This window comes from Oncorhynchus gorbuscha, linkage group LG26 (genome assembly GCF_021184085.1).
Source record: "Oncorhynchus gorbuscha isolate QuinsamMale2020 ecotype Even-year linkage group LG26, OgorEven_v1.0, whole genome shotgun sequence".
Taxonomy (NCBI): domain Eukaryota; kingdom Metazoa; phylum Chordata; class Actinopteri; order Salmoniformes; family Salmonidae; genus Oncorhynchus; species Oncorhynchus gorbuscha.
In genome coordinates, this window is record NC_060198.1 from 35,283,131 (window position 1) to 35,310,740 (window position 27,610).

Consider the following 27,610-nt stretch of genomic DNA (forward strand, 5'->3'; position numbering starts at 1 on the left):
GGAGACGAGTTCTGTCTCCTAGAGATGAACGTACTTTGGTGCAAAAGTATATATATTTGCCACTGTAAAACGAGTCTTATATCGACATAACCGGAAAGGCCGCTCAGCAAGGAAGAAGCCACTGCTCCAAAACCACCATAAAAAAGCCAGACTACGGTTTGCAACTGCACATGGGGACAAAGATCATACTTTTTGGAGAAATGTTCTCTGGTCTGATGAAACAAAAATACAACTGTTTGGCTGGAATGACCATTATGTTTGGAGGAAACGGGGGAGGCCTGCAAGCCGAAGAACACCATCCCAACCGTGAAGCACGGGGGTGGCAGCATCATTATGTGGGGGTGCTTTGCTGCAGGAGGGACCTGTGCACTTCACAAAATAGATGGCATCATGAAGTAAAATGATGTGGATATATTAAAGCAACATCAAGACAGTCAGGAAGTTATAGCTTGGTCACAAATGGGTCTCCCAAATGGACAATGACCCCAAGCATACTTCCAAAGTTATAGCAAAATGGCTTAAGGACAACAAAGTCAATGTATTGGAGTGGCCATCACAAAGACTTGACCTCAATCCTATAGAAAAGGTGTGTGCGAACAAGGAGGCCAACAAACCCAACTCAGTTACACCAGCTCTGTCAAGAGGAATGGGCCAAAATTCACCCAACTTGTGGAAGCCTATCCAAAACGTTCCACCCAGGTTAAACAATGTATAGGCAATACTACCAAATACTAATTGAGAGCATGTAAACCTTTGACCCACTGGGATTGTGATGAAATAAATCACTATTATTCTGACATTTCACTTTCTTTTAAAATAAAGTGATCCTTACTGACCTAAGACAGGGACATTTTTTTTTAGGAATAAATGTCAGGAATTGTGAAAAACCAAGCTTAAATGTATTTGGCTAAGGTGTATGTTAAACTTCCAACATCAACTGTATAATTGTAGAACAGTTCATTCTGTTTATAGATGGTTTACTTGTCATTCAGAGAGCCGTGAGGATCCACAGCTGACCATTAAAACAGTTTAACTGACAATAGCTAAATAATCACATCTGCCCTGGCAGGCAGTCACACACAGGACTAAATGTACAAAACTATTTTTATTTTCAGAAATCCACAGGCACTTAAACAGATCCACGACCCATATTTTTTCCCTGCTTTCAGCTTCACACCATCTGAATACATTCCTTTACCGCTCATTCCCTGGCAATTATAACAGAGAGCAAAGCATTGATGTTGAACAGCGGATTAAAAAAGGGGGTACAGTACTGTATTAATGGCTTTGGTAAGGACAAAGCAGAGAAAATATTGCAACAATTAAAAAAGTAGTTTTAAACTTGTTTGAAGTACCGCGTGTATTAAAATAATTGCATAGGTTACATACACATGTATAAAATACTTTACTAAATAGATCAGTTTCGTGCTCACCTTCATGTAACACACTCCAAGTAATATTCATAACAAAACATGCTCATAACATACTGGCTTACAGCTGGTCTGATTACAGTAACGTACAACTATATTCAATAAGAACCACATTTGGTTGATGGTTTTTGAAAATATACTTAAATAAAACAACTATGATTTCATCCAAACCAAATAACAATGAAAAAAAAACATCCTTGTAAGAAGCACTCTGCATGCAGCATTAAAATTACGCCTCACTCGACCACAGAGGACGGCAGCGATTGTTTGGACTTCTGGCAACAGATTGACACATAGGTACAGGATGAGTGACAGCATGAGGTCCTTGGCCAACCCGGTCATTAAGGCATACTCCACTATATACACACCAGAGCTTTTGCCCTCCTCCACACCACATGGGAGAGCGCTACTCTGCTGGTTCAGGCTTGTTCTTCTTATTCAGGACTTTGAGGAGGCGGTCAGACATCAGGTAGGGTCTCTCCGCACTGCCATCATTCCTCTCCAGGTCCTCCACTGAAGAATCAGGGAAAACATCATGAGACAAAAATATGAACATTATTTCAAAACGAAAAACTTGAACATTGTTACATTTCCAAGCAGGGGCCAGATCAGAACCAATTTGTGATGCATTAGCAAAGCTTCAAAGATTACACCAATTAAACAAATGCTTTAAGTCATTTCACATGTCATCCTACAAAACATAATTGGCCTGCTTTTGATAGAATTGGTCAAGTTTGCCTAGTCAAACCCAAAAGGAAGTTAGTTACCTTAGCTTGTTCCCCATCAACACAATGCAGAAAGAGAATGAGGATGAAAGGCAAATAACAGAAAGACTGGCAGCTTTAATCACTAGCAGACATACTACCAACATGCACAATAGCACGAGAGAGAGGAGATACTGGATTCAGTTAATGCTCATAGAAGTCTCTAGGGCAGTGCATCAAACAGACCTTGCTGACAGGCAAACATTTCAAGGCAATAAGGGATCTGATTGCAATTGCTTTACAGAACAAAATGGAGCTGCTTCCCTCACAAGCGGAACTAAGAAATACATTTCAGTATATACAAAACTACATATGGCTTTTATAGATCATTGAAAATATCAACATTTTAATAATGCACTGATAGCAGTAATACTAATGATGGTAGCATTGCAGAGATCTTTTGAATGCATTAACTGTAAACAATGTGATATGTAAGAGGTTCAATACATCAGACCAAAACAGATAGTCAATTAGGCACATTGTTTCCTATGGCCGACAGTGTTTCCCTTCCAGCAACAATGTCAGAACTGCAACATGTTCACTAAAACAGTGGAATCCCTAGCATTGTTTATGGTTTGAAACTACTATCATTTGCCAACTCCAACCAATAAGAGCACATACATACTGGTGAAGCAGTTGACTTGTTCAAATTCAGGCTTTCATAGCGATCTACCAATCATGAGTAGCATGCCCATTTCTACAAGACAGATCTGCAGGTGGAGATCTCGTCCACAGTGTCTTTGCTATGACTACTCCTAAACGTCCTGGTCTTTCTGCTGCATCGGAGGCTGCTATTGTTTCAGCTGGACGTGTTGGTCATCTGGCGAGGACTGGGTTGGCTCCTCAGTCTCCTCCACAGCCTTGTTCTCCGACAGAATGTCATGGAGCGAAGCTGACATGTAATACGGTCTTGCCAGAGAGCCATCATTTCTCTCCAGGTCTTCGCCTATGTGTGTGTGTGCGCGTGCGCACGTGCGTTAAATGGGGTCAAGGGATGGTTGATTGGAAAACAGGATGATGAAGGTGAAGGGTGGCATTAGTAAGGGAGATGGAGGAAAACAATATGAATTGAGAAGGGAGAGAAAGAGAAAGTCAGTCAAAATTCCCCGCAAAAGCACCCATTTGCATTTTAAATGAAAAGATCAACACCCAAACTTCCCCATTTTCTGCAACCAGCAAGTTAACACTAGTCCTAGATAGCTGGGTTAGGATCAATAACTTAGCAATAAAGCATTATGAAGAACACCAGCATATCATCATGCAATTCATCATTAGTGGCAGCCCAACACCATTAGCAGTGAAAGAGGTCATGAAGAAATAGAGGAAGTCACCATTTCAGGACAACATGAACTCTAGACACATTGGGACATCTTAACTTCAAAACATGCCATTTAGTAAAGCTTTGAGATGTAAAAGAGTTGCCAACACGAGGCAGCCATTTCCTAAGTATACTGTGTCCACCCTAATCCTTTACCTTCACCACTGGTCCCTTGTGTTTGTGGGGGAAAGACAATGCATAAAACAAGAGGGGGATGGTTCTACTGTTACTCACAGAAGCAGAGGAAGAGTGTGTCCACACACATGGCGTACACGCTGAAGAAGCCGTGGGCAATAAGGTAGGAACCAACCACCACTGTCTGAGGAGAGAAACACACTCCAACCATTACAATACACAACACCGTAGGTTACACTCAGCTACATTTAAATCGTAGATTAAACTACATAACCCACCAGACCCGGAGCATGGCTATGCTACTCACCAGGATGGGAACCCAGTAGTAGTGGAGGTTGGGCGCTGTGTTCTCAAAGGCCTTCACCCTCCCAGAGAAGAAGAAGAACGCAAAGATTCCTGGGAAACAGGACTGAAGAGTTCTCATCCAATAGCACAACTGGTTGTCAACAGTGAAACGTAATAAAACTAAATACAATCATTAGAAGACTGGCCCTACTGAGAACGTGTTATTGTTCATCATGTTTCCTATAGAAACAGCCTCACTTACCCACAAGCCCCACGATGAGGAGTTTGCCCAGGAACAACAGAAAGTCTGTCACCTTGTCCAGGACGGCTACCCTGCAAGGTCAAACAGTGACACGTTGTGATGGACCATAGTCCATTTTGTAAAGTTCATTAAGTCAACCCAAACATTAAGAAACAGCACACTCACTCACCTGATCATGTTCCTCATAAGGAGGAAGAAGGCATCTTTGGCAGACGTGCAGAAGTTCTTGCCATATATCGCCACCTAGAGGCAGCAGACTCAAATTCATAATCAAGCATAAACCAAACATTTTCCCCACAGTTAACAGTTAGATGATCCAGGTGAAAAAAAAGCTCCTCTGCAATTAATTATAGCCAATCTGACATGCATTTAACTGGGTGACATTGGGCACAGCAGGTGCATACAAACAGGTGGTACCACGCACCATAATATAGGCATTTCTATTGATGAACTTGATGAATTTCTCCAGGCACCAGAAGCAGCACTTGAGACAGCACAGAAGGAACTTCGTGCACTTGTTTTGGGTTCCTTTAGGGGAGAATAACACACAGTAGGGCAGAACCAATCAGGGAGCCAACACAAGTACAAAAAAATATACAAAAAACATTCATACACAACTAATGTGAAGTATGATGAGGGCAAACAATGACAGCTGTGTTAATAGCAACATACCATACGTAGTACTGCTAATACAGGATCTATGGCTCACCTTGGAGCTTGTGGTCGATGTACTCCAGCAGAACCCTGATGATCTGGATGATGGAGAGGATGAGAGAGCCAAACGCCAGGGAACCTGTGTGATACCTGAGCAGGGGAGTGACGACATGTCACTAACCAACCTTAAAATGTTGTCAAGACACCCACATATGCAACAAAGCATCATGTACATATCTGAACACCCAACTTGGTTAGGGACAGGAACGTAAACAGTCACACACACCTGAGTGATCTGCCAAGGGATGAGAAGATGGGGAAGGCAGGCATGTCGTCAGGCTTGACGAAGGCCCAGTAGTAGGAGGCAAAGGCCCCAGCCAGGGTCATCTGACCCAGCGCTGTCACAAAGTTGGCACACCAGAAGAACAGGAAGACGTTGTAGAACTGCAGGCCGATCAGGTACTTGTGATAGACCGTCTCTCCACCGTAGAAGGCAAACAGACACTTTGAGTCTGGGCACTCCGCCTTCATACTGGATGTGCTGAAGTTCTGGAGGAGACAGGTAGAGAAGAATCAACAGTGGACATTCTATCCATTGTATACACTTTTATCTTGGAATGTGAGCCGATAGTTCAATGTATCCCCAATTAAGATCAGGATGTTAGATGGTGACATACTTGCATGGGCTAACGGAAAAGCAGGACTCACAGCTGGCTCACAGATTTTCCTGGAGTGATCACAGGCCGTCTCATTGAACACCTTATAAATGGGCTGATTGGAGGTGGACAGGAACCTGGCCAGAGGCTGTCAAGGTCTAGAACATGACCCAGAGAACTACACATCCCAGCAAATACACATCACTCATTCAGAAGAGCATGTTGAGTTACTCAAGCCTATGAGTCATTTTTCTCCAAACATGAAGGATACACAGCGGTGACAGCCCAGTAGGCGATGACAATGGATAGGAGGGCAAAGGTGAACAAGGGGTAAAACAGGGCTGACATCACATACCCAATGGCCCTGTAAACAAAACATCACAGTTTAGCACTAGAAAGGTCTTATCCACCATCTATGTATTACGCCCCCATTTAAACCACAATGATCTAGCATTCAATGATCCATTTCCCATCCAATCCCATTAGAAAAGGCTGTAAGTGCAGAGATCACTCCTGTTTCCTGACCTGCTGGCTTCTTTGATGAGAGCGATAGCGATGAGGATTCTATTCCTGAGGAAGATGAGCAGCAAAATGATGACAACCTCCACAATGGCCAGAATAATAACTAAGAGAATGGGAGAGAGAGAAAAGGCATAAAAACAAAATGGAGAAGTCAGTCACAACCATTTATACAGGAATCCTAGTTGTCCTTAGTATCAGTTTATGCTTGCGATAACACTGCAATATATCTACGGGTTTATAAAAAAGTTACCTGGCTAACATTGATCCTGCTTCGTGATATACAGTAGAACTCTAATGTATTGGCCCAGGTGTATACCTCCTGAGCCACACTAGCTGTAAGGTTGAGAGGAGGTTAGTGGGGAGACTTACTGAAGGCCAGCCAGGTCTGTCTGATATGCAGGTACACAGAGAAGTCTGTCTGGAAGCCCAGGTCCTTTAGAGTGACATTAGAGCCGGCCTCTGACTTCAGGCTAACATACTCCATGGAGCAGTGGAAGATGCCTGTGGTGCAATACAGAGCATGGCCACAAGAGGGACGTAAAGCATTTAGATAGAGATTAGGGAAAGGGACACAGGATATGACTTTGTTGATTATAAAGAGTTTATATAGAGATAGGAAAATTAAGAAACAACTCAAAAATGGGACTTCTGTTGAACTGGTTTTTACCGTATCCAATGACCAGAATCACCATGACGATCATGACCCACACCATGATCCCGGCCAGGAAGCGCAGGAGGACGATGAAAAGAAGACTGATGAGCATGGCAATCACCAACCCTCTGAACCCCGACACAAAGACAAACTTGAGTGGCTACGTAACTGACTCTTTGCTGATCAAGTGCTTTGGAATTCAGTGTGAATTCATTACTGCACAATAGTGTCAAAGGGAAGATGCTGACTTACATTAGGATCCAGTACCAGGACTGGGTGTAATCCTCAAAGATCTTCATGACCACTTGTCGAGCCTCAATGACCACTGTGGCATTCCTATAGAAGAAAATACAGTGACCAATGCTGATTGTAGATGTAGCACTAGCAACCATCACAGGAAAACATCATGCAAATTATGTTTCTGTGGACTCACTTGACCCCCGCCACCAGATCTTTGGCATCTCTAATGTTCCCCTCCCCGTCATCAAACTTAGAGTTATTTCCCACGGTGATCTCCCCTCCCTTCTTCTGGCCCAGGGCAGGGAAGCACCTACGGGTGACTGGAGGAAGAGGAGTGAAGGAGAAGACACACAACAATAAGGGAGAGCAGCTAAAATAAATGTCTTTCACTTTTTTCTAATTCCGGAATTGTGGAGGATGGGCTGGCCAGATGGAGGGTTGGGGAGTTTGACTCAGAGGAATGGAAGAAGGGCAGGTATACAGGATAGGGGAGCAAAAGAGACTAGAGCTGTACTTACAGGGTTTACTTGGAGTCAGCATGGCAGGACACAGGCCAGTACTCAGGATCTGTGTTACAGTCTAAAACACACATGAACAACCAGCACTTAGTATCTCAACCATTGGTGTGGCAAATGTATATTCAAAGTTAGTTTAGTGTGAACAATTCAGCCACTGGGCACACTACTGTTGTAGAACAAAACACTGTCACATTCTTGATATTTTATTCCAAGGAATCTTGACATTGTCATCCATGTTGATTTTGGAAAACTACTACGCCACCTGTCTCAGATTCCTCTTCACATGCTACTCACCAGCCCCTCTAGACCCTCCTTGCAGAAGTTCTTATAATACTTGAAGTCCTCTTTATTGGTGTAGGCATTCAGGAGCGTCATGAACTTATCAGGGCATTTCTCCACACACATCTGATGGCAAAAGAAATGTTACCATGAGACAAGATAATACAAGTGCAGAGGCATGCATAAATAACATGGCGTTCAAGAACGTATCAACTGAAAACAAAGGTTCAGGTCACCTGTGTGGTTGGGCACTGAAACTCCAGCAGCACCATGGGACTGGCACACTTCATGATGTTGAAGTAGAACAGCAGGGGCTTCGTCCTACAATAAACACACACAACCAGTTGTTCAGAGAACAAGAGCAGGTTTAAAGAGAGTGAATGCCCAGGGGGGGAATGATGGAGACAACCAACACATGTGAGTGTTAGTGATTGTCTGTTATGTATTCCACCGTGTATGAATGGTGAGGGCAGAACTTACTCCAGAGGTGTGCCTGCCTGCCCACAGAACTGTCCTCTGCTGTCTGTGGGGTAGATCACCTTCCTGGGGTCTCCCTGGGACCAGGCTATGGGAGAAGGGAACCATCAACAACAAAGAAACAATCAAATAACAGGCATCTTTAACACAGACACGCTTTAGGTGAGCAGCACTCAGAGACATACCCAAGGGCATGACTCCGGGTATACCCAAGTACTTAATATGGGGTCAGTTAAGCTTGTTCGTGCCTATAGGACACATTTACTTACCCAGAATTCCCACTGCAACATAGCCCAGTATGCAAATAATGAAGAGGATGCAGCATACAATGTCAGTGCAGCCCCTAGAGTAAAGAGAGAGGGAGACATGGAAACGTTATGGGAACAATAGTTTTTAGATGTGAATGATGTGCCGTCCTGACTACAGTGTGGATGAACTGGCAATCCTCTCACCTGTTATAGATGGGGCCTTTGAAGGTGGGGTCATACTTTCTTGGTTCACCTAGATGGAAAGAACGCAAATATTGAAAAATACAGTAGGAATACCATTTCAGACAGTAAATGGCTTGCAGCATAGAAGTTAAATGAAAGTGTACACACTGCAGGGCTGTCAGAAGACATTTAATAACCAAGAAGCACTTTGACACTGTTCCATGTGGGGGCGTCTGCCTCCTAGTTATACATTTCATGGGGTAAACAGAGTGGATTGCCCACGCGTCAACAATCTGCTCCCTTTACTGTTGGTCAGATGACTTTTCAGTCGGGGCAGACACCTGGCAACCCAACAAATTCCTCTATAGTGACTAAGCAGCTGCAACTTGAGAATCTGCAGTACCACAACACAGTCACCAGAGGTCAGCAACTCTACTGTGTGAGCACAACCTATTCTCAAATCACTTTTTTTTGTGCTTACTTCAGGGTCTTTTCCCAACAATGCAGAGTTAAGATCAAATATAAAAATGGTGGAACGAGGAATAATACACAGTGAATACTGAATAACAATAACGAGTAAAAAGTAACGTGGTTATATACAGGGAGTACCACGGTTGATGTGCAGGGGTACGAGGTAATTGAGGTATTCATCTACATCACAGGTGGTTGGTGACACCTTAATTGGGGAGGATGGGCTGGAGCGGAATGGTATCAAATACATCAAACATTGTTTCCATGCGTTTGATGCCATTAATTTGCTCACTTATTATGAAACGTCCTCCCCTCAGCAGCCTCCTGTGATCTACATATAGGTAGGGGTAAAGTGACCAAGCAACAGGATACATAAGACAGTAGCAGCAGCGTATGTGGGGAATGAATGCATGTGATGTCTCCTTCAGCCGATGCTGAAAAATGTTGATTCATGCCACGAAAAGGTTTTTTTTTTTTTTTAAAGTTTGTTCTTGTTAATGTCTCTTGATTTTCTCAACTTGATAACATCCCCCAAATTAAACTTGGCTATAAACCAGTGCACAATATTCTCTCCCTCTCACACCCAATACAATGTGTAAAACTGGATCTGAACCCTGGAGTTCCAACAGGATGAGGAGGAGCACAGAGACGACAGACTCTCCACATCTGCCCATGTCAATCAAAGTTAACTGGAGTTATGAGCAAAACTACATTCACTCATTGCCAGTTCTAAATCCTCAGACGACCAAAAGGAGGCCTTAATGTCAACTACATTTAGGACTAGATGAGAAAGGGTACGATTATAACAAATCAGTCAGAAGTGCTCAAGTTTAGCCATACTGAATCTCAACTTCCCAGGACATTAATAACCACAGTCTTAAGGTGGATGAACCACTAGATACTATAGAGTATGACGTTCAGCATGGCGGCCATTAATAATGCAGAGCAGTGGTCAGGGTGCTGTTGCAGCATGCATTATAGTGGGCCTGCCCCCAGAGAACATCATTCCACAAGCACAGAGATACAGAGTCTGGATGTTAAAGTGTTACATGGGCATAATCAGCCTGAGATGCCCTTCAAAAGGCATGGTGGAAACAGCTTGCAAAGGGAGTGTAGACTGGAGCAAAGTGAGGAAACATTTGCCCAAACCAACAATGGCTGACGCATTTATATTTTCTCAGGGCTGAAAACAAAATCATGTTTCCTGCCAATTTTTCAGTCCAGTCCTTATAAACACAATGCAGCAGCATTTGATAAAAGAGAGAAAACATTCTGATACACACACTTTATCCACACACATGTATAATCAGCAAGTTTAACCCACACCCATTCTCAGACATGTTTTCATAATGCCAATACTAGAGGTGTAGTTTCACCCAGTGCCACTCTTCTCTAGACACAAATTACACCACCCTTTAACAAGCTCCAACTGATAGATTCATTAAAACATTCAAGCAGTGAGAAAAGCTCTATCCCACTTCAATAACTTAAGCTACAACCAAACATCATAAAGACACAAACAGCTTTTCACAAGATTTAAAAAAAGGTCAAACCACATTGGAGCAATTAGAAGAAACTAAAACCAAGTTGGCGCAATTAGAAGTTACCATGCTTTCCGTAATAGGGTTGCTCCTCAGGCATCTTTAAATGTCTTTCTGGTAGTCAGCTTATAAATGACCAGAACACTCTCCCTCTTTTTCTTCAGCCCTTTTTTGCTTCACTTCCTTTTCCTGCCAACTGGTGTGTTTAAGAACGTGAGAGAGACAGGTATTGTGGGAAGAAACTTGTCCAACCTGTCTGCAACAGCTCTGAGCACACCCCTGTTCCTCAGAGTCCACCCACTTCCCAACCCCCCAACAGCTCTGAGCACACCCCTGTTCCTCAGAGTCCACCCACTTCCCAACCCCCCAACAGCTCTGAGCACACCCCTGTTCCTCAGAGTCCACCCACTTCCCAACCCCCCAACAGCTGCCTAGCTCAAATCTCTAGTCCACCTGTACAATTCTCTTCCCCTTTTTCCTCCGCACAGAGCTCTTTTTGTCTGTGTTTCTCTCGCTTTCTGCCTTTGTTCCTGGCTTTGTCTACCTCTTTCACACGCTCTCTCTCCCCAGAGTTTGGTCAGGTAGCTCACCTACAGGGAAGGGTGGGAGCACAAACAAAATGGGTGGAGACAATTCCTAGTTTTTCACGACACTGACTCTCCCCTCCCCCTCTGTGAAAAAGCTGCTGGATATCTTTGTGGATCCCAAGCAAACTACACAGGAATGATTCAACCATGTGTTTGGGGGAAAAACAAAAAGCTGTTGCACTGGAGACTGATGAGACTCCGGTGGGCTGGTTATAATAAGGTTGGTTGGTTATAATACTGGATAGATGAGCGCTTTAATCAAGATCTCCAGCCCTGAAGCTATTTAGACTGTCGAATGAACACAAAGCTATATTTTGATACCTTATTTAACTTCTAGAGCTATCTTAAATGGCAATTCTGATATTTCTCCACTAATTGGCCTTTTGAAAAATCAGATCAGCTCTGAAAAAGTTCTGGGCCCATTGTTGGTTCTAACAAACTCAGCCTTAAGATGTTATTGGGAAAACGGGCCCTGATGTGAAAGATCTGATGTGGTTGGTCAAAAGACCAAGTTGTGGAAAAAAACGCAGCCTTATTTACTTATTTCTAGCCGTCACTTCTTCTACGTTTGAATAATTATTGTCACACCAGGGCTGCGTTTAGTATGTTTTTATGTTCTGCAACATTCAACTGAACGTTAACAGCGATGTACTGAACGGCCAGGTGAAAAGGGGGGTTGGATTGTCGTTTGGGGAAAGCTGTATCATGGCCTCTGACCTTTAAATACGTTACTCGTTGCATCAAGGCACGACTTGCCACACCCACCAAACCGGAGCAAATGTAACTCAAAGTCTGTTCAAAAACGTACAAGCGTCAGTACAAACCGTTTCTGCAACGTAGCAAACGTTCAAGCAAACTGAGCGCACCTCTGCCCAATCGATTATTCACAAATTGCATTCAATTCAAGCGGCTCATTAGGAAGTTCATTATAGCCAAATATTGTATATTATATTGACAAGATAGACATGTGACTGCTCTGACAATGGAAATACATATCCTCCAACATGGAAGGCAAGCAGGAAGAGGGACCATTATAGCCAATGAGAGGGCAGATAAACTTGTGAACAACCGGCCATAGAGATAGATAGAGGACTCATCTTTGTATCTGTGCCATTATATTGTCCGTGACAGCATGGCATCTCAATTTTAAGGTAGTACATTTTCTTCTTCTTCATTGGCTGATTGCTTCCAACTCATAGGAATCCCCACACAGTTTACTACTTTAAAAATGGTGGAAGTCCTCAATGGCTAAATCAATCAGGGCTTGACATTCACTTTTTTAGTCAAGTGGGACAGATTTTTTTAATTGTCCAAAAGCTCAAGTCACTTGTACCCCCCTCCAAAAATGCCAAAAATATGACAAATGGTTTTGTATTATGCAAGTAACCACTTCACAAACTAACATGAATTATTATCACTGGTATTGACAATGGAAGGTCTGATCCCATGTATTATACAGTATCTCCTGCCGTTGTGGCCTTGAGCAAGGCACTTAACCCCCACAAAGTAAAATACGCACCAGAGGCAGCTTATCAAGGTCCTATTGAGCAGTTGATTTTTTGCAATGTGCTGTGTTCACGCAAGGCTGGAGCAAAAGCCTGCACACCAAATAGCACTCATGGAATCTCCTGGAGCATGATTGGCCACCCTGCAACATTACAATTATAACCAAATACTTTTTATGGTCTTTATAAAATAATTCCTTTATTCAATGAACCAGGGATCAAATGGTTAAGGTGGTTGAGGTAGCTAACTAAGATGTTTATCTATTTATAAGGTTCAAATATTCAGTGTTGACAGCATACGAGTTACTTGTCAATTAGCCTAGTCTAGGAATATTCTTGTAACTTTGTCAGAATTACATGGCCAGTGAATAGATTTTGAGCGTCTGAGAGGCGGTTTTACAACCGGAGTTTGCAGCATTGGTATCAACTGCCTGTCAGGCCACTTGCGACTATACACGAGTGCCGTTGGAAAGTTATTTTAGGACATCGGACATGACAATGACATTAATACATGCTAAAAGCTAGATAGTTAATGATTGAAATGATTTATTTAAGTGTTATACACCTACCGGTGCCCAGCCAAACTACACAGTATGTTTTGAATTGGCTATCTCGTTAGTCTTTTTGTATATCATTATTTGACCTGCTGCGCTAATGTCTCTCTCTCCTCTGGCAATGTCCCACTGGAACGCAGGTGATACACACACCATGACTTTTACAGGATTTTGATTCATGACTAAAATGAGCTATAACTGGGCAAATAACTCACTAACTAGCAATGAATATCAACAAATGTACATTTCAAAAACGCATCTCGCGACTGCAAGATGTAAAGGCCTGTCAATGCAGGCCTAGAATATTATACGCGCTCTGCTGAGATTGGGAGGACAGTGTGTAACACATTGCATCCGGAGGACACTGATCCAATTCTGAACAGAGTAACCTAATGTTTGATATTGTGATTTTTGCGTGATTGTTTTTTACGTGTCCATTTGGACAACATAAATCTATATTCTTCTTGTCCAACAATTGTTTTACTTGTCCCGGGCAAGCGGACAAGTGTTAATGTCGAGCCCTGTCCATGATGAGTCCTCTATCTATCTCTATGAGAACAGGCACAATGCAGATATAAAGTTGTTGTTTTTCTTCCAAAGTTGCCGAAATGCCATGTGTGTCCACTTATATCAGTGCATTCGTAACAACCCAACCATTATGAAACTTCTATTCGATCAAATAAGCCTCACGTAGCAAATTAGCAATTACATTTGGCCACACTTTATTTGGATAGAGCATCTACAGATGGACTATCAAAATAGTCTAACCTTACAATTTTTTATACCAAATTCGACACTTTCATTGACCTCCATACAAAAATACCTCACTTCGTGGGCTTATTTTCATGGACATATTTTGGGCTGAGTTAAACCTCTCGCTTCCCCTAATTCCTCTCTGTTATATCCAGGTGTGTCCTCTCAGAGCCATTGCATTATATATTCATAGGTGTTTTCTACCCTCTTGTGGGAACATGACTGTATTAAATTGGGTGGTTTCACCCAGCCTGGCTGGATATTCACATATCCATAACCACATCCTGTTGTGCCATTTCCTCTGCTTTCACTGGGTTTGCACGCTAGCAGGATATTAGACTACTTTTTATTAAAACACATTTAGCAGTGAGCAATGAAAAGCAATCTCTATAACAATTCAATTTAGATTGCCTTTGTCTGAACCCAACGGGATGCTGTGTATGCTGATGATAAAGACAGATTATGGGAAAATTGAGTATGTTTCATGATGAGCTGTGTTTGGAAAATAGGTATTGATGAGAAGCTTCTGTTGGAATCTCTCCATACTCTTTCCAGGCAGTGTAGTCACTTGTTTTGGCCAATGGGTAGTCTATGTCATTCTGGTAATGGCCAATTTTCCCTTCATTACAAGTTAATGAGAGAAAGCAAAGGCTCCCTCTATCTTCATTTTCTGTAAAAACCCTACTGGCTCATTATTACATGCACAGTAACAGACTGTTACAAGCTACCAGCACAAAATAGTCTCAACATCTCGATGGACTATGCACAGGGAGCATATTTCACCCTGCAAGAGTTGGATCTCCACTGAATACATAATATGGGTTTGACATAAATTCCCACATTTCAGTGTCACATTTTCTCTATTGCTTGAGAAAAGGTATTTAAAAAAGCTACAGCACATGAGGAACAAGAGAACAACGTGGTATTCTGTTGGGGAAGCATGGTGAGTGGGAGTGTGCTGTCAAGGCCTGCCAGCTTTAATCCATTAATGCATCCTCAGCTTCACTACATTGTCACGGCCGTCAAATGAAGTAGACCAAAGCGCAGCGGGGTGAGCGTACATAATCCTTTTGTTCTCAAAACACTTGAACAAAATAACAAAGAGCAAACCGACAACGAACAGTTCTGTCAGGTACAGAAACAGAAAATAACTACCCACAAAACACAGGTAGGAAAAAAGCTGCGTAAATATGATTCTCAATCAGAAACAACGATAGACAGCTGCCTCTGAGAACCACACCTGGCCAAACACAAAGAAATAGAAAACATAGAAATAAAGAAACTAGAATGCCCACCCTAGTCACACCCTGGCCTAACCAAAATAGAGAATAAAAGCCTCTCTATGGCCAGGGCGTGACATACATTTACTATTTACATACATAATTATTTTCCACCATAATTTGCAAATCAATTCATTAAAAATCGTACAATATGATTTTCTGGATTTTTATTTCTCATTTTATCTGTCATAGTTGAAGTGTACATATGATGAAAATTACAGGCCTCTCTCATCCTTTTAAGTGGGAGAACTTGCACAATTGGTGGCTGACTGAATACTTTTTTGCCCCACTGTACCACTGTTTTTCTTGTGGACAGAGAGCTCATTGCATAGTGTACTACACAAGGCAGTTTTGCTTCTGGTTGTCTTGACCTTCTGGTTTTCTTGACCTTGCTTTGGAAATGTTCTATTGTTTCCTGAGTCGAGTTTCTCCTAAAATATTATCCTTCCTCCCTAACCTCTCAATAGAGAAAACGACCATAAATAAGGTCAACCTTCCAATAAATGTTTAATCTGTCCACCATGCCTGTATTTATACCCATGCCGATATCTACAGTGCTCTATGTACAGAATATATTGTGACTGTCATGCTGAATATGTGTATGCACATATCTGGAGAGAACATAAATCATGTATTTTGTTTGGGACTGGTGAACACAGCAATGCACATAAACAGTATGCACTCATCCAATGTGCACTACTCCTGAGTCAACTATTATACATTGCATTTGGAAAGTATTCAGACCCCTTCACTTTTTCAGCATTTTGTTACGTTACAGCCTTATTCTAAAAGTGATTAAAATGTTTTTTCCCCCTCATCAATCTACACACAATACCCCATAATGACAAAGCAAAAACAGTTTTTTGTTCAAAATTTTGGCCAAAAAACTGAAATATCACATTTACATAAGTATTCAGACAGCTCTAGGAAGAGTCTTGGTGGTTCTCAAACTTCTTCCATTTAAGAATGATGGAGGCCACTGTGTTCTTGGGGACCTTCAATCCTGCGGGAACTTGTTTGGTACCCTTCTTCAGATCTGTGCCTCGACACAATCTTGTCTCAGAGCTCTATGTGCCTTTCCAAATCATGCCCAATCAATTCAATTTACCACAGATGGACTCCAATCAAGTTGTAGAAACATCTCAAGGATGGAAACAGGATGCACCAGATTTACCACAGATGGACTCCAATCAAGTTGTAGAAACATCTCAAGGATGGAAACAGGATGCACCTGAGCTCAACTTCGAGTCTCATAGCAAAGGGTCTGAATACTTATGTAAATAAGGTATTTCTGTTTTTATTTTTAATACATTTACCAAAAATTCTACAAACCTGTTTTCACTTTGTCATTCTGGGGTATTGTGTGTATTGATTAATATTTTTTATTTATTTAATCAATTTTAAAATAAGACTGTAACGTAACAAAATATGGAAAAGGGGAAGGGGTCTGAATTCTTTCCCGAAGGCACTGTATACTCCTGAGAAAAGAGAAGCATGATGTCATATCAACTCAGTAGGCTATAGTAGCAGTCTGTCTGTCTCTCATTACAGTAAGTGCAGTAGTAGAGTGTTGACTGAGTGCAGTATGTATGATCGTTTCCCTCATAGGGAGTTTTCAACATCAAGATAAGATTGACTTGACCAACAGCAGATAACATAACTACTTCAGAGATATCGAACCTAGATATGGAGCCTTGTGGTGGTTAGGGTAGGGAAGTGTGCCCTCTCTCCAAATATCTCTGCTAGTAAAAACAGCATTCTCTTTATGGTCTGGACTAGATGTCTGTACACTTTGGGTCAGGGTTCAAATTACAGAGCTACCAGAACACCCACATAAACGTTACAAATATCAATGTTGGTCCAGTCCACTATTTTTAGAGCATCCCAAGAGACAATATCTAATTCCATCCCTGCTCTGGACTAAAATCCTAAACAAAACTCTGCTGTAACAATGAATATAAGAGGCTCCTGAATCCTAACCATCTCCTCTTCTTCAGTTTCCACTTTCTGAAGCCTGCTGGATAAACAGGCCCATCTTCCTGAGGAGAGAGTGTCACCTCTACTGTCTGTCTCCCTAATTTACTCCAGTGAGAGACTCTCTCAGGGACAACAGACAGCACTGCACTTCAATGAAACAGACGCCCATTCATGTCTTGTCTTTGTTGTTTTCTCGATTGTGCTCATAGCAGAGATAGATAGGCCAGAGCCTCAGCACCAACCCATTAGGCAACATCAATTAGATTACTTGGCTATGTTTTCATAACATTGACAAAGAAACATGATTACACTCTCTAAATGCCTGCTAAATGAACATAATTTCCAAAACAGTGCTCTATTTTTGGCTCTGATTCAGCTACAACAATCTACAAAACAATGCAGAATTCCAAAGAGTATAGGGGTGTTTCACCTTCCAAACATCCAGATGTGTAAGGGGTGCGTAACTGGTGGTAGGGAAGTCAGACACAGGAGAGCAGAATTTGGTAATAGCCGGAGAAGTTTAATAGCAAAACCAACGGCATAAAAAGTACAAGTTATTGGGTACAAAAACCCGTCGTGCACCAATCAACAGGTGGACAAGCACTTACAATAAACAATCCCACACAAATACATGGGGGAGACAGACGGTTAAATACACAACAAGTGATTGAGGGAATTGAAACTAGGTGTGAGGAAAAACAAGACAAAACACATGGAAAATGAAAAGTGTATCGATGATGGCTAGAAGACAGGCGATGCCGACCGCCGCCCGAACAAGGAGAGGACACGACTTTGGCGGAAGTCATGACAGTACCTCCTCCTTGACGCACGGCTCCAGCAGCGCGCCGATGCCGGCCTCGGGGACGACCCGGAGGGCGAGGCACCGGGCGATCCGGACGGAGACGGTGGAACTCCCGCAGCATTGAGGGGTCCAACACGTCCTCCACTGGAACCCAGTACCTCTCCTCCGGACCGCTCCTTCCCACTCCACGAGGTACTGAAGGCCCTCGCCCGACGCCTCGAATCCAGGATATAGCGAATCACCAGAGGGGCGGAGGAACCTCCCGCCTCCTGGTCATGAGGAGAGACCTGGAACGAGGGGTTAATATGGTAATCTGGGGGAAGCTGTAACCTATAACAAACCTTGTTCACTCTCCTCAGTACTTTAAATGGCCCCACAAACCGCGGACCTAGCTTCCGGCAGGGCAGGCAGAGGGGCAGGTTCTGTGTCGAGCCAGACCCAGTCCCCGCGCTGTTTGGCTTTTTCTGGGTCGGAAACATCGCCCATGTTCACCAATCCCAGGATGACAGGCCGTGCTGCACCAGTCACCAAACCAGCACCCAGTCCGTGACTGGTTGACCGTCACCTGGGATTGGTCGAGGCCCCAAAACCAGACGTCCAGCGGGACACTGGAGGGGAGCGGGCTCTGCACATAATGCCTGCTCAATGTCCACGTCCAGCTCCCACACAACCGGCGCCACCAGGCAGGATGCCTGGAGTATGGGAGTGGGATCCATGGGCCGCTCCTCTGTGTCATACAGTCGGGACAGTGCGTCTGCTTTCACGTTTTGGAAACCTGGTCTGTAGGAAAGGGAAAAAACTAAACGGGTGAAAATCATGGCCCACCTTGCCTGGCGAGGGTTCAGTCTCCTCGCTGCCCTGATGTACTCCAGATTGCGGTGGTCTGTCTAGATGAGAAAAGGGTGTTTAGCCCCTTCAAGCCAATGGCTCACGCCTTCAGAGCCTTGACGACAGCCAACAGCTCCCGGTCCCCCACGTCATAGTTTCGCTCCGCCGGGTTGAGCTTCTTTGAGAAGAAGGAATGGGGGCGGAGCTTCGGTGCCGTACCCGAGCGCTGAGAGAGCACGGCTCCTATCCCAGACTCGGAAGCGTCCACCTTCACAATGAACGCCAAAGATGGTCCGGATGAGCCAGCACGGCAGCCGAGGTAAGCAGAGCCCTCAGGTGACCAAAAGCCCTGTCCGCCTCAGCCGAAAACTACAAACGTACTGGGCCCCCCTTCAGCAGTGAGGTAACGGGAGCCGCTACCTGACCAAAACCCCAGATAAACCTCCGGTAGTAATTGGCAAACCCAAGGAACCGCTGCACTTCCTTTACCATGGTGGGAGTCGGCCAATTACGCACGGCTGAAATGCGGTCACTCTCCATCGGTCACTCTCCATCTCCACCCACGAGGTGGAAATGCGGTACCCTAGGAAGGAGACAGACTGCTGAAAGAACAGGCATTTCTCAGCCTTGACGTACAGGTCATGCTCCAACAGTCGACCAAGCACCCTGTGCACCAGGGACACATGGTCAGCGCATGTAGCGGTGTATATCAGAATGTCATCAATATACACCACTACACCCTGCCCGTGCAGGTCCCTGAAAATCTCGTCTACAAAGGCTTGGAAGACTGATGGAGCATTTATCAACCCGTACGGCATGACGAGGTACTCATAATTCCCTGAGGTCGTACTGAACGCCGTCTTCCACTCGTCTCCCTCCCGGATACGCACCAGGTTGCAAGCACTCCTGAGATCTAGTTTGGTGAAGAAGCACGCCCCGTGCATTGACTCAATCGCTGTGGCTATGAGAGGTAGCATGTAACTGTACCTCACAGTGATCTGGTTTAGACCTCGATAGTCAATACACGGGCACAGACCTCCCTCCTTCTTCTTCACAAAAAATAAACTCGAGGAGGCGAGTGAAGTGGACCGAATGTACCCCTGACGCAGGGATTCGGAGACATGTATTTCCATAACCGCCGTCTCCGCCTGGGAGAGGGGATACACGTGACTCCTGGGAAGTGCAGCATCTACCCCATCGATGGGGTGGTAATTGAGTCGCCTTCTTTTTGGAGAAGGCGAGAGCCAAATCGGCATATTCAGGGGGAATGCGCACGGTGGAGACCTGGTCTGGACTTTCCACCGTAGTAGCACCAACGGAAACACCTAAACACCTCCCCGAGCACTCTCGCAACCACCCCATGAGAGCCCTCAGTTGCCAAGAAACAGTGGGGTCATAACAAGCTAATCAGGGTAGGCCTAGCACCACGGGAAACGCAGAAGAGTCAATGAGGAAGAGACTAATTCTCTCCTTGTGACCCCCCTGCGTCACCATACCCAGAGAAGCGGTGGCCTCCCTAATCAACCCTGACCCTAATGGTTGACTGTCTAAGGCGTGAACGGGGAAGGGCACAGCCACGGGAACAATGGGGATCCCTAAACTAAGGGCGAACGATCTGTCTATAAAATTCCCAGCCGTGCCTGAATCGACAAGCGCCTTATGCTGGGAATGCGGGGAAAACTCAGGGAAAGAAACATACAAAACCATGTGTGCAACAGAGGGCTCTGGGTGAGAAGGGTGCCGGCTCACCTGGGATGACGCCAGAGTGCCCTGCCTGCTGCCTCGATCCCCAGAGGAACCAACCCGGCACCGACCAGCAGTGTGACCTCTGCGGCCACAGATGGTGCACAAGTCGGAACCTCCTCCAGTCTCCCTACGCACCTCCCAGCTCCATGGGTACCGGAGCGGCGGTGCTGGGGATGGAACCAATAGAACCCGATCTGGACGTCCGTGGGTGGCCAGCAGGTTATCCAGCCGAATGGACAGGTCCACCAGCTGGTCGAAAGTGAGGGTGGTGTCCCTGCAGGCCAACTCCCGACGGACATCCTCGCGCAAAACTGCAGCGATAGTGGTCGATCAGGGCCCTATCGTTCCATCCTGCGCCTGCGGCCAGGGTCCGAATATCCATGGCGAACTCCTTGGTGCTCCTGCCTCTTATGGAAGAGACGTTCACCCGTCGCTCTACCCTTGGGTGGGTGGTCGAAGACTGGTCCAGCACCGCATCTCCTTCTCCCCACACGGCGATGGCCCATTCCAAGGCTTTCCCAGAGAGGCACGAGATGAGGGCAGACACCTTCTCACGACCTGAATGAGCCGGTGGACGGCTGCCAGGCTCCCGGGGAAGGGCGAGACGAATCCCACTGGGACCGGGTGAAGGGGGGGTGAGTAATGGAGACCCTGGTTGTGCTGGTGAAGGCGCTGGAGGAACTCCCTGCCTCTCCCAGCGGTCCATAGTTTGGACAACGTGGTCCATAGCGGCGCCGAGATGGTGGCGCATCACCGCATGCTCCCGGATGCACTCCTCCACCCCTATTCCAGGGGCACTTGCTCCTGCTGACTCCATATAGTTGGTGTGGGATTCTGTAAGGGGTACGTAACCGATGGCAGAGAAGTCAGACGCAGGAGCGCAGAACTTGGTAATAGCCGGAGCAGTTTAATAGCAAAACCAACGGCATAAAAATAACAAGATATTGGGTACAAAAACCCGTCGCACACCAATCAACACGTGCACAAGCACTTACAATAAACAATCCCACACAAAGACATGGGGGGAACAGAGGGTTAAATACACAACAAGTGATTGAGGTAATTGAAACCAGGTGTGAGGAAAAACAAGACAAAACACATGGAAAATTAAAAGTGGATCGATGATGGCTAGAAGACCAGCGATGCCGAGCGCCGCCCGAACAAGGAGAGGACCCGACTTCAGCGGAAGTCGTGACAAGATGTGACAGACCAGACAGGCTGTGGGAGGTCCGCCAAGTCCAACAGCGATGACTACCAGTCAGGAAGAGGAAGGGTATACCACACAAATAGACCGGGGTTCCTAATGGTAACAGTGAGGGTGGTCCTATAACTCAACATCACTATTACAGGAATTGGCCTCTGCTTATTCTCTTCTCCTCAGGCCCCATGGCCCTAATAACTATCCCTAATAACATCAAACACTCAGGCTGTCTGCTGTCTGAATGGAAACTAAACGTAACTTTTGTTGGGTTAATAAGTCACATGAGTATGTTTGGACCAGACTGTGATCAAGCAGATTAAACAATAATAATTTGTGCTAGTTGGGAACACTTTTCTCCTTCCCTAGAGGTATACCACTGGGCACAGACATCAATTCAACATCCATTCCACGTTGATTCAATGTAATTTCATTTAAATGTTGTGGAAACAACATTGATTCAACCAGAGTGTGCCCAGTGGGATGCCTGTTTATTCAATACAGTTGTTGAGTAAAGTGACAATGTGGGAAGTGATAACACGATGACAGATGTTGTAATAGAAAACAGCTGGATTGGACTTCAAATGCAAATGTTCATGAATAGCACAACACTACACTATTGCTACACTCTTAGAAAGAAAGGTGCTATCTAGAACCTAAAAGGGTTATTTGGCTGTCCCCATACGGGAAACCTTTGAAGAATCCTTTTTGCTCCTAGGTAGAACCATTTTGGTTCCAGCCAGAACCTATTTGAGTTCCATGAAGAACCCTTTACACAGAGTGTTCTACATGGAACCCAAAAGAGTTCTACCTGGAATCAACAAGGTTCTACCTGAAAACAGAAAGGGTTCTCCTATGGGGACAGCCAAAGAACCCTTTTGGAACCATTTTATTCTAAGAGTGTAGCTAGACCTTGCCAGAGCTTGAAATAAAGATCAGAGAGACTCTGGATCAAATTTCAAACCACTCTCCTAAATATGTCTTATAATTACATATAAACTAAGACTGCACAGGGCTGTAGGCTGTCTGATCCTGTCAGTTCCCCTGTTATTGAGGTTTCCTGATATGTGTTGGCCTGAAATTACTCCATGATGTGAAATGGGGATGACTATGTTAGATCGCAGCCTTAACCCCACTGTATTTCCGAGACAGTCCTGTTATACCATGAAAACCTAAATTACAACCGTATGAATGTATCTACAACATTAGCACATGGGAGAGTCAGGGTCAAAGGAATGTTGAGCAATGCTGGGGGAAATATTGAAAAAATGTCTTCATAAAAACAGATACAATCTTTAACCAAGTGAGGACTGTTCATTTCTGCAAGGTGGTAGCCTGTGTCAAACTCCCCATAGTTACGTTTGTTGTCCTTTGCCTTCTTATGTGAAACCCTGACAGATTTCCATTAAATGCAGAAAGACTTCATACGACCGCAAACCAAACGCACAAGGAACTTACAACGAAGAAGAAAAACAAAGGGCCTCTATAAATCCTCTGTCTAACAATCATTACACTATTTATAACCACACAAACACATAATACCTGATTATAACTAAATATGCTTCCTACTGGTCAGATTCCAATACATCTGCACCTCCATAATTATTTTCATTTAAGAGTTATTACTACACTGAATTTGACAGTCATTTGAGAGAGTCATTTATGTCACAATATAATGCTAGAGGTCACTAACCCCACAACTTTTCACAGAATGTCTTCAACTTTATTTCCTGCCAAGTCACAGCTTACTATTCCCACAATGCAGTTTGATGCTCAGCTGTCTTTTATTCCCATCAAAATCTTGCTCTGTTGTTGACCTGACTGCTTGTTTGTATGAGGGTTATAACACATTCCTAAATCCTGTATAGAGGAAAGAGGCAAACAGTGCTGTATACTAAATAGTAGCCTATACTGAGGTTGTAAAATCTATTGTGCTAGGAAGAGAGGAAAAAGTATTGGATAATGAAAGAGAGGATTTTAAATAATAAATGAGTCATCATAAGACAGGCAGAGGGAGGGAAAGGCTGTGTGCAGCGGAAAGAAGAAAAACAGCTTTCCTATAGCTGGAGAGGGGAGACAGCTAACAAGTCAACCATTAATCTCGCCTTATCCCTCCTCCATGTTGTTCACAGGGCCCTGCAAACCCCACATAAAACCAAAACACAAACAGTGAAAATTAGAATCTTACTCATTTAAGGGTTTTTCTTTATTTTTACTATTTTCTACATTGTAGAATAATAGTGAAGACATCAAAACTATGAAATAACACATATGGAATCATGTAGTAACCAAAGAAGTGTTCAACAAATAAAATATATTTTATAATTCGATTCTTCAAAGTAGCCACCCTTTGCCTTGATGACAGCTTTGCACACTCTTGGCATTCTCTCAACCAGCTTCACATGCTTTTCCAACAGTTTTGAAGGAATTCCCATATATGCTGAGCACTTGTTGGCTGCTTTTCCTTCACTCTGCCATCCAAATCATCCCAAACCATTTCAATTGGGTTGAGGTCGGGTGATTGTGGAGGCCAGATCATCTGATGCAGCACTCCATCACTCACTTTCTTGGTCAAATAGCCCTTACACAGCCTGGAGGTGTGTTGGGTCATTGTCCTGTTGATAAACAAATGATAGTCCCACTAAGCGCAAACCAAATGGGATGGCGTATCGCTGCAGAATGTTGTGGTAGCCATGCTGGTTAAGTGTGCCATGAATTCTAAATAAATCACAGACAGTGTCACCAGCAAAGCATCCAGATTGACTGAAGTAATGATGGACTGTCATTTCTCTTTGCTTATTTGAGTTGTTATTGCCATAATATGGACATGGTTTTTACCAAATAGGGCTATCTTCTGTATACCACCCCTACCTTGTCACATCATAACTGATTGGCTCAAACGCATTAAGGAAAGAAATTCCACAAATTAACTTTTAACAAGGCACATCTGTTAATTGAAATGGATTTCAGGTGACTACCTCATGAAGCTGGTTGAGAGAATGCCAAGAGTGTGCAAATTTTGAAGAATCTTATATTCTGATTTGTTTAACACTCCTTTGGTTACAAAATGATTCCGTGTGTTATTTCATAGTTTTTATGTCTTCACTATTATTCTACAATGTAGAAAATAGTAAAAATAAAGAAAAACCCTGGAATGAGTAGGTGTGTCCAAACTTTTGACTGGTACTGTATATTTAAAGTCCAAATTACAAGCGTGGAGTCAGACTCTATCATTTTGGTAGAGGTTTGTCTACTTCAGCAGAGATTCTTGCTCTTTTTAGGCAGCATAAATTAACTAATGTATTATGAGAACATATCGTCAAGAAAAAACATTTCCCTTACATGAACAACAATTGTTTGGATCCGTTAACCTACCAACATCTTTATATTGCAGGGAATAGCAGGGTTTTCCTGACAATAGCTGAAACTATACACACAGTATCTTCTATCAATTCAGATTCAGACCCACCATGAGGCATTTTTTAATTAACTAATCTATATTCGGATGGTGGTCATTTTTCTGTCAGCACAAAACTGGTGAGTCGTTCTTTAGTGTGCCATACCAGGCTGAGGAATGTAGCAACTGAACACGCAAAGCCAGAGCAGGGACACTACAGCTTAACCTAACAATAGTAAACTACATGTTTACTACTGACTAACTGAAAATGTTAAGATAATTGAAAGAAACCCACATTCTATTTGAGAAACATATTGTATGATCATTTGAGATAGGCTACAGTATTTGCATACACGTGTGCAATTATTGTATGGAATGTTTATCAGTAATATCATTGTTCGGCACAGGGATGAGACCTGGGCGTGGGAGTGTGAGAGAGGCAACAACCACATAGGCTAATCAAATGCAATGTGTTGACTAGCCCAAAACAGAAGCATAGACCAAGCATAGACTATTACGTATGAAAATTATGGGGTAAATCAAATATGTAATAGCCCGATGCTGAGTTAAATTGTTACATGCAACCAGCACACACCAATACAATGTTGCATTCCACACTCCAGTCTTCTTCATACATGAAAACGAAACTATATGGGGCTGGTCGGCTAGCTATCCCAGGACAGTGAACGCGCTGTTAAAGAGATATGGTAGCCTATATAAACTAAACAAGCTTACAACTTACCATACTTCGGTTTCTCACCCTCCAGTTCCATCATGAATTAGTGAGTCCACTTGTAAACTAAAATTGTAAGACTACATATATCCTAATTTCCAGTCCAAATGGTAGCCTACGGATAAAGTTACTGCGCTGAAGTTCACTCCAAATCTGAATCAAACTCAAAACATTTAGCAAGACGTTCCTTCTTGAAAAAGTTGACCAGTGAATGCGAACAAAACTTTGAATGACGGGCAAATAGACGAATCACTGGACGTGGGTGTGAGCACGATGACACTGCTATTATAACGGTAAAAAAAAGTGAACATTATCAGATGCAGACTGTATAGCCTATCTATTCATCTTCTTATGCCGAGCTCAGGAACATATTTTTTATACAGTGTGTCAAGAAGAGAAGCTGCAAGATTTCCTAAAATACTAAATAATATATGTCAGAACTGGAGTGGAAGAACCACTGTGAAAAGGGAATAGGAGTACGATACAGGTTAAACCTACTTGCGCAGTAATTTGAGCTAATTAATTGAGCTACACAATACATTTGTAAGAACTGTGTTGGACGTGCAGTCAAGTTAAAATATTATTTCCAAAAAAAAAAAGAATGCTGGAATTGGTGCCTATATATCCAACTCCGATGACTGGCAAACAATTATATTTTCATTACACTGGAAGGCATCCCATTGGCACCATATCAACGTGGCTATTGTTCAAAATGTGTGACTGGCCTGATAAAAATAAAGTGACATAATTTAGCATAACACCAGGTGTTACACCATGTCAGTTGTTTCTGTCTCAGCATGGCTGGTACCTTGAAGGTCTTACCTAAATGGGCATCTCATTGCAGGAATCCTTAGGCCCTTTCAACAGCACACTGCTTCAGCTAAGTGTCACACAGGATTTAAGTGCTTTTTTTCAATTATTAATTTATTTAATTCTCATTTAGTTATAGACCTTTTTCTAAATGCGGGATGGGGTAGGTTAATGTCTGGAATCAACATCTCTTTGCACACTTAATTAACAACTATCAGAAACAAATCTTCAATGAGCTTTGTAGAGTATTATATCTCCATTATACTCTATCATATTAGTGCATGTTACATTGAGCTCATTACTCAAATGCCAATGTGCTGCATTCTACTGGTAAAGTCAGGGCCCAACATCTTAGAATAGTATGAAAATGATCCTCCTTTTATGACCCGGAGAGAAGGGCAAAGTCATGAAAGGGGTTGCTCAAGTAATCAGACTCTAGTGACTCAATGTTTAATTGTTATCTACAGGTAAAACATTCCAAGTCATAGTCAAGTTAATGTATGCTATGATAAATTACGTCGTTTTATCAGCTTGACAGGTCCATATGCAGTGATGTAAAGTACTTTAAAGTTCTACTTAAGTAGTATCTGTACTTTACGTTACTATTTATATTTTTTACAATTTTTACTTTTACTTTACATTCCTAAAGAAAATAATGTACTTTTTACTCCATACATAGGGAAGAGCACAAGGGGCCCAGCGTCGTCGGGGTTTGGCCAGTGTAGGCCTTCATTGTAAATAGGAATTTGTTCTTAAATAACTTGCCTAGTTAAATAAAGGTTAAATAAATACATAAGTATATTTA

General features: G+C 43.3%; 1 protein-coding gene across 4 annotated transcripts; it reads right to left on the bottom strand.

The window, feature by feature from the left end:
* Positions 1-1,086: 1,086 nt before the first annotated feature.
* Positions 1,087-26,169, bottom strand: LOC124015290 (choline transporter-like protein 2). Of its 4 annotated transcripts, none has more exons than XM_046330430.1 (22): positions 26,005-26,169; positions 8,645-8,693; positions 8,462-8,535; positions 8,196-8,280; positions 7,952-8,036; positions 7,731-7,841; positions 7,437-7,497; positions 7,112-7,238; positions 6,931-7,014; positions 6,694-6,806; positions 6,396-6,527; positions 6,030-6,129; positions 5,776-5,868; positions 5,557-5,641; positions 5,135-5,397; positions 4,904-4,998; positions 4,619-4,722; positions 4,364-4,437; positions 4,195-4,265; positions 3,955-4,043; positions 3,747-3,831; positions 1,087-1,943 (listed from the first exon to the last, which is right to left on the bottom strand). In XM_046330430.1, exons 1-22 carry the CDS (start codon positions 26,036-26,038, stop codon positions 1,837-1,839), a joined length of 2,121 nt encoding a protein of 706 aa, XP_046186386.1. In that variant the 5' UTR covers positions 26,039-26,169; the 3' UTR covers positions 1,087-1,836. The 4 variants fall into 4 exon arrangements, with proteins under 4 accessions (XP_046186386.1, XP_046186387.1, XP_046186385.1 ...); XM_046330431.1 differs by lacking the exon at positions 26,005-26,169 and adding an exon at positions 10,702-10,853; XM_046330429.1 differs by lacking the exon at positions 1,087-1,943 and adding an exon at positions 2,253-3,140.
* Positions 26,170-27,610: the final 1,441 nt, after the last annotated feature.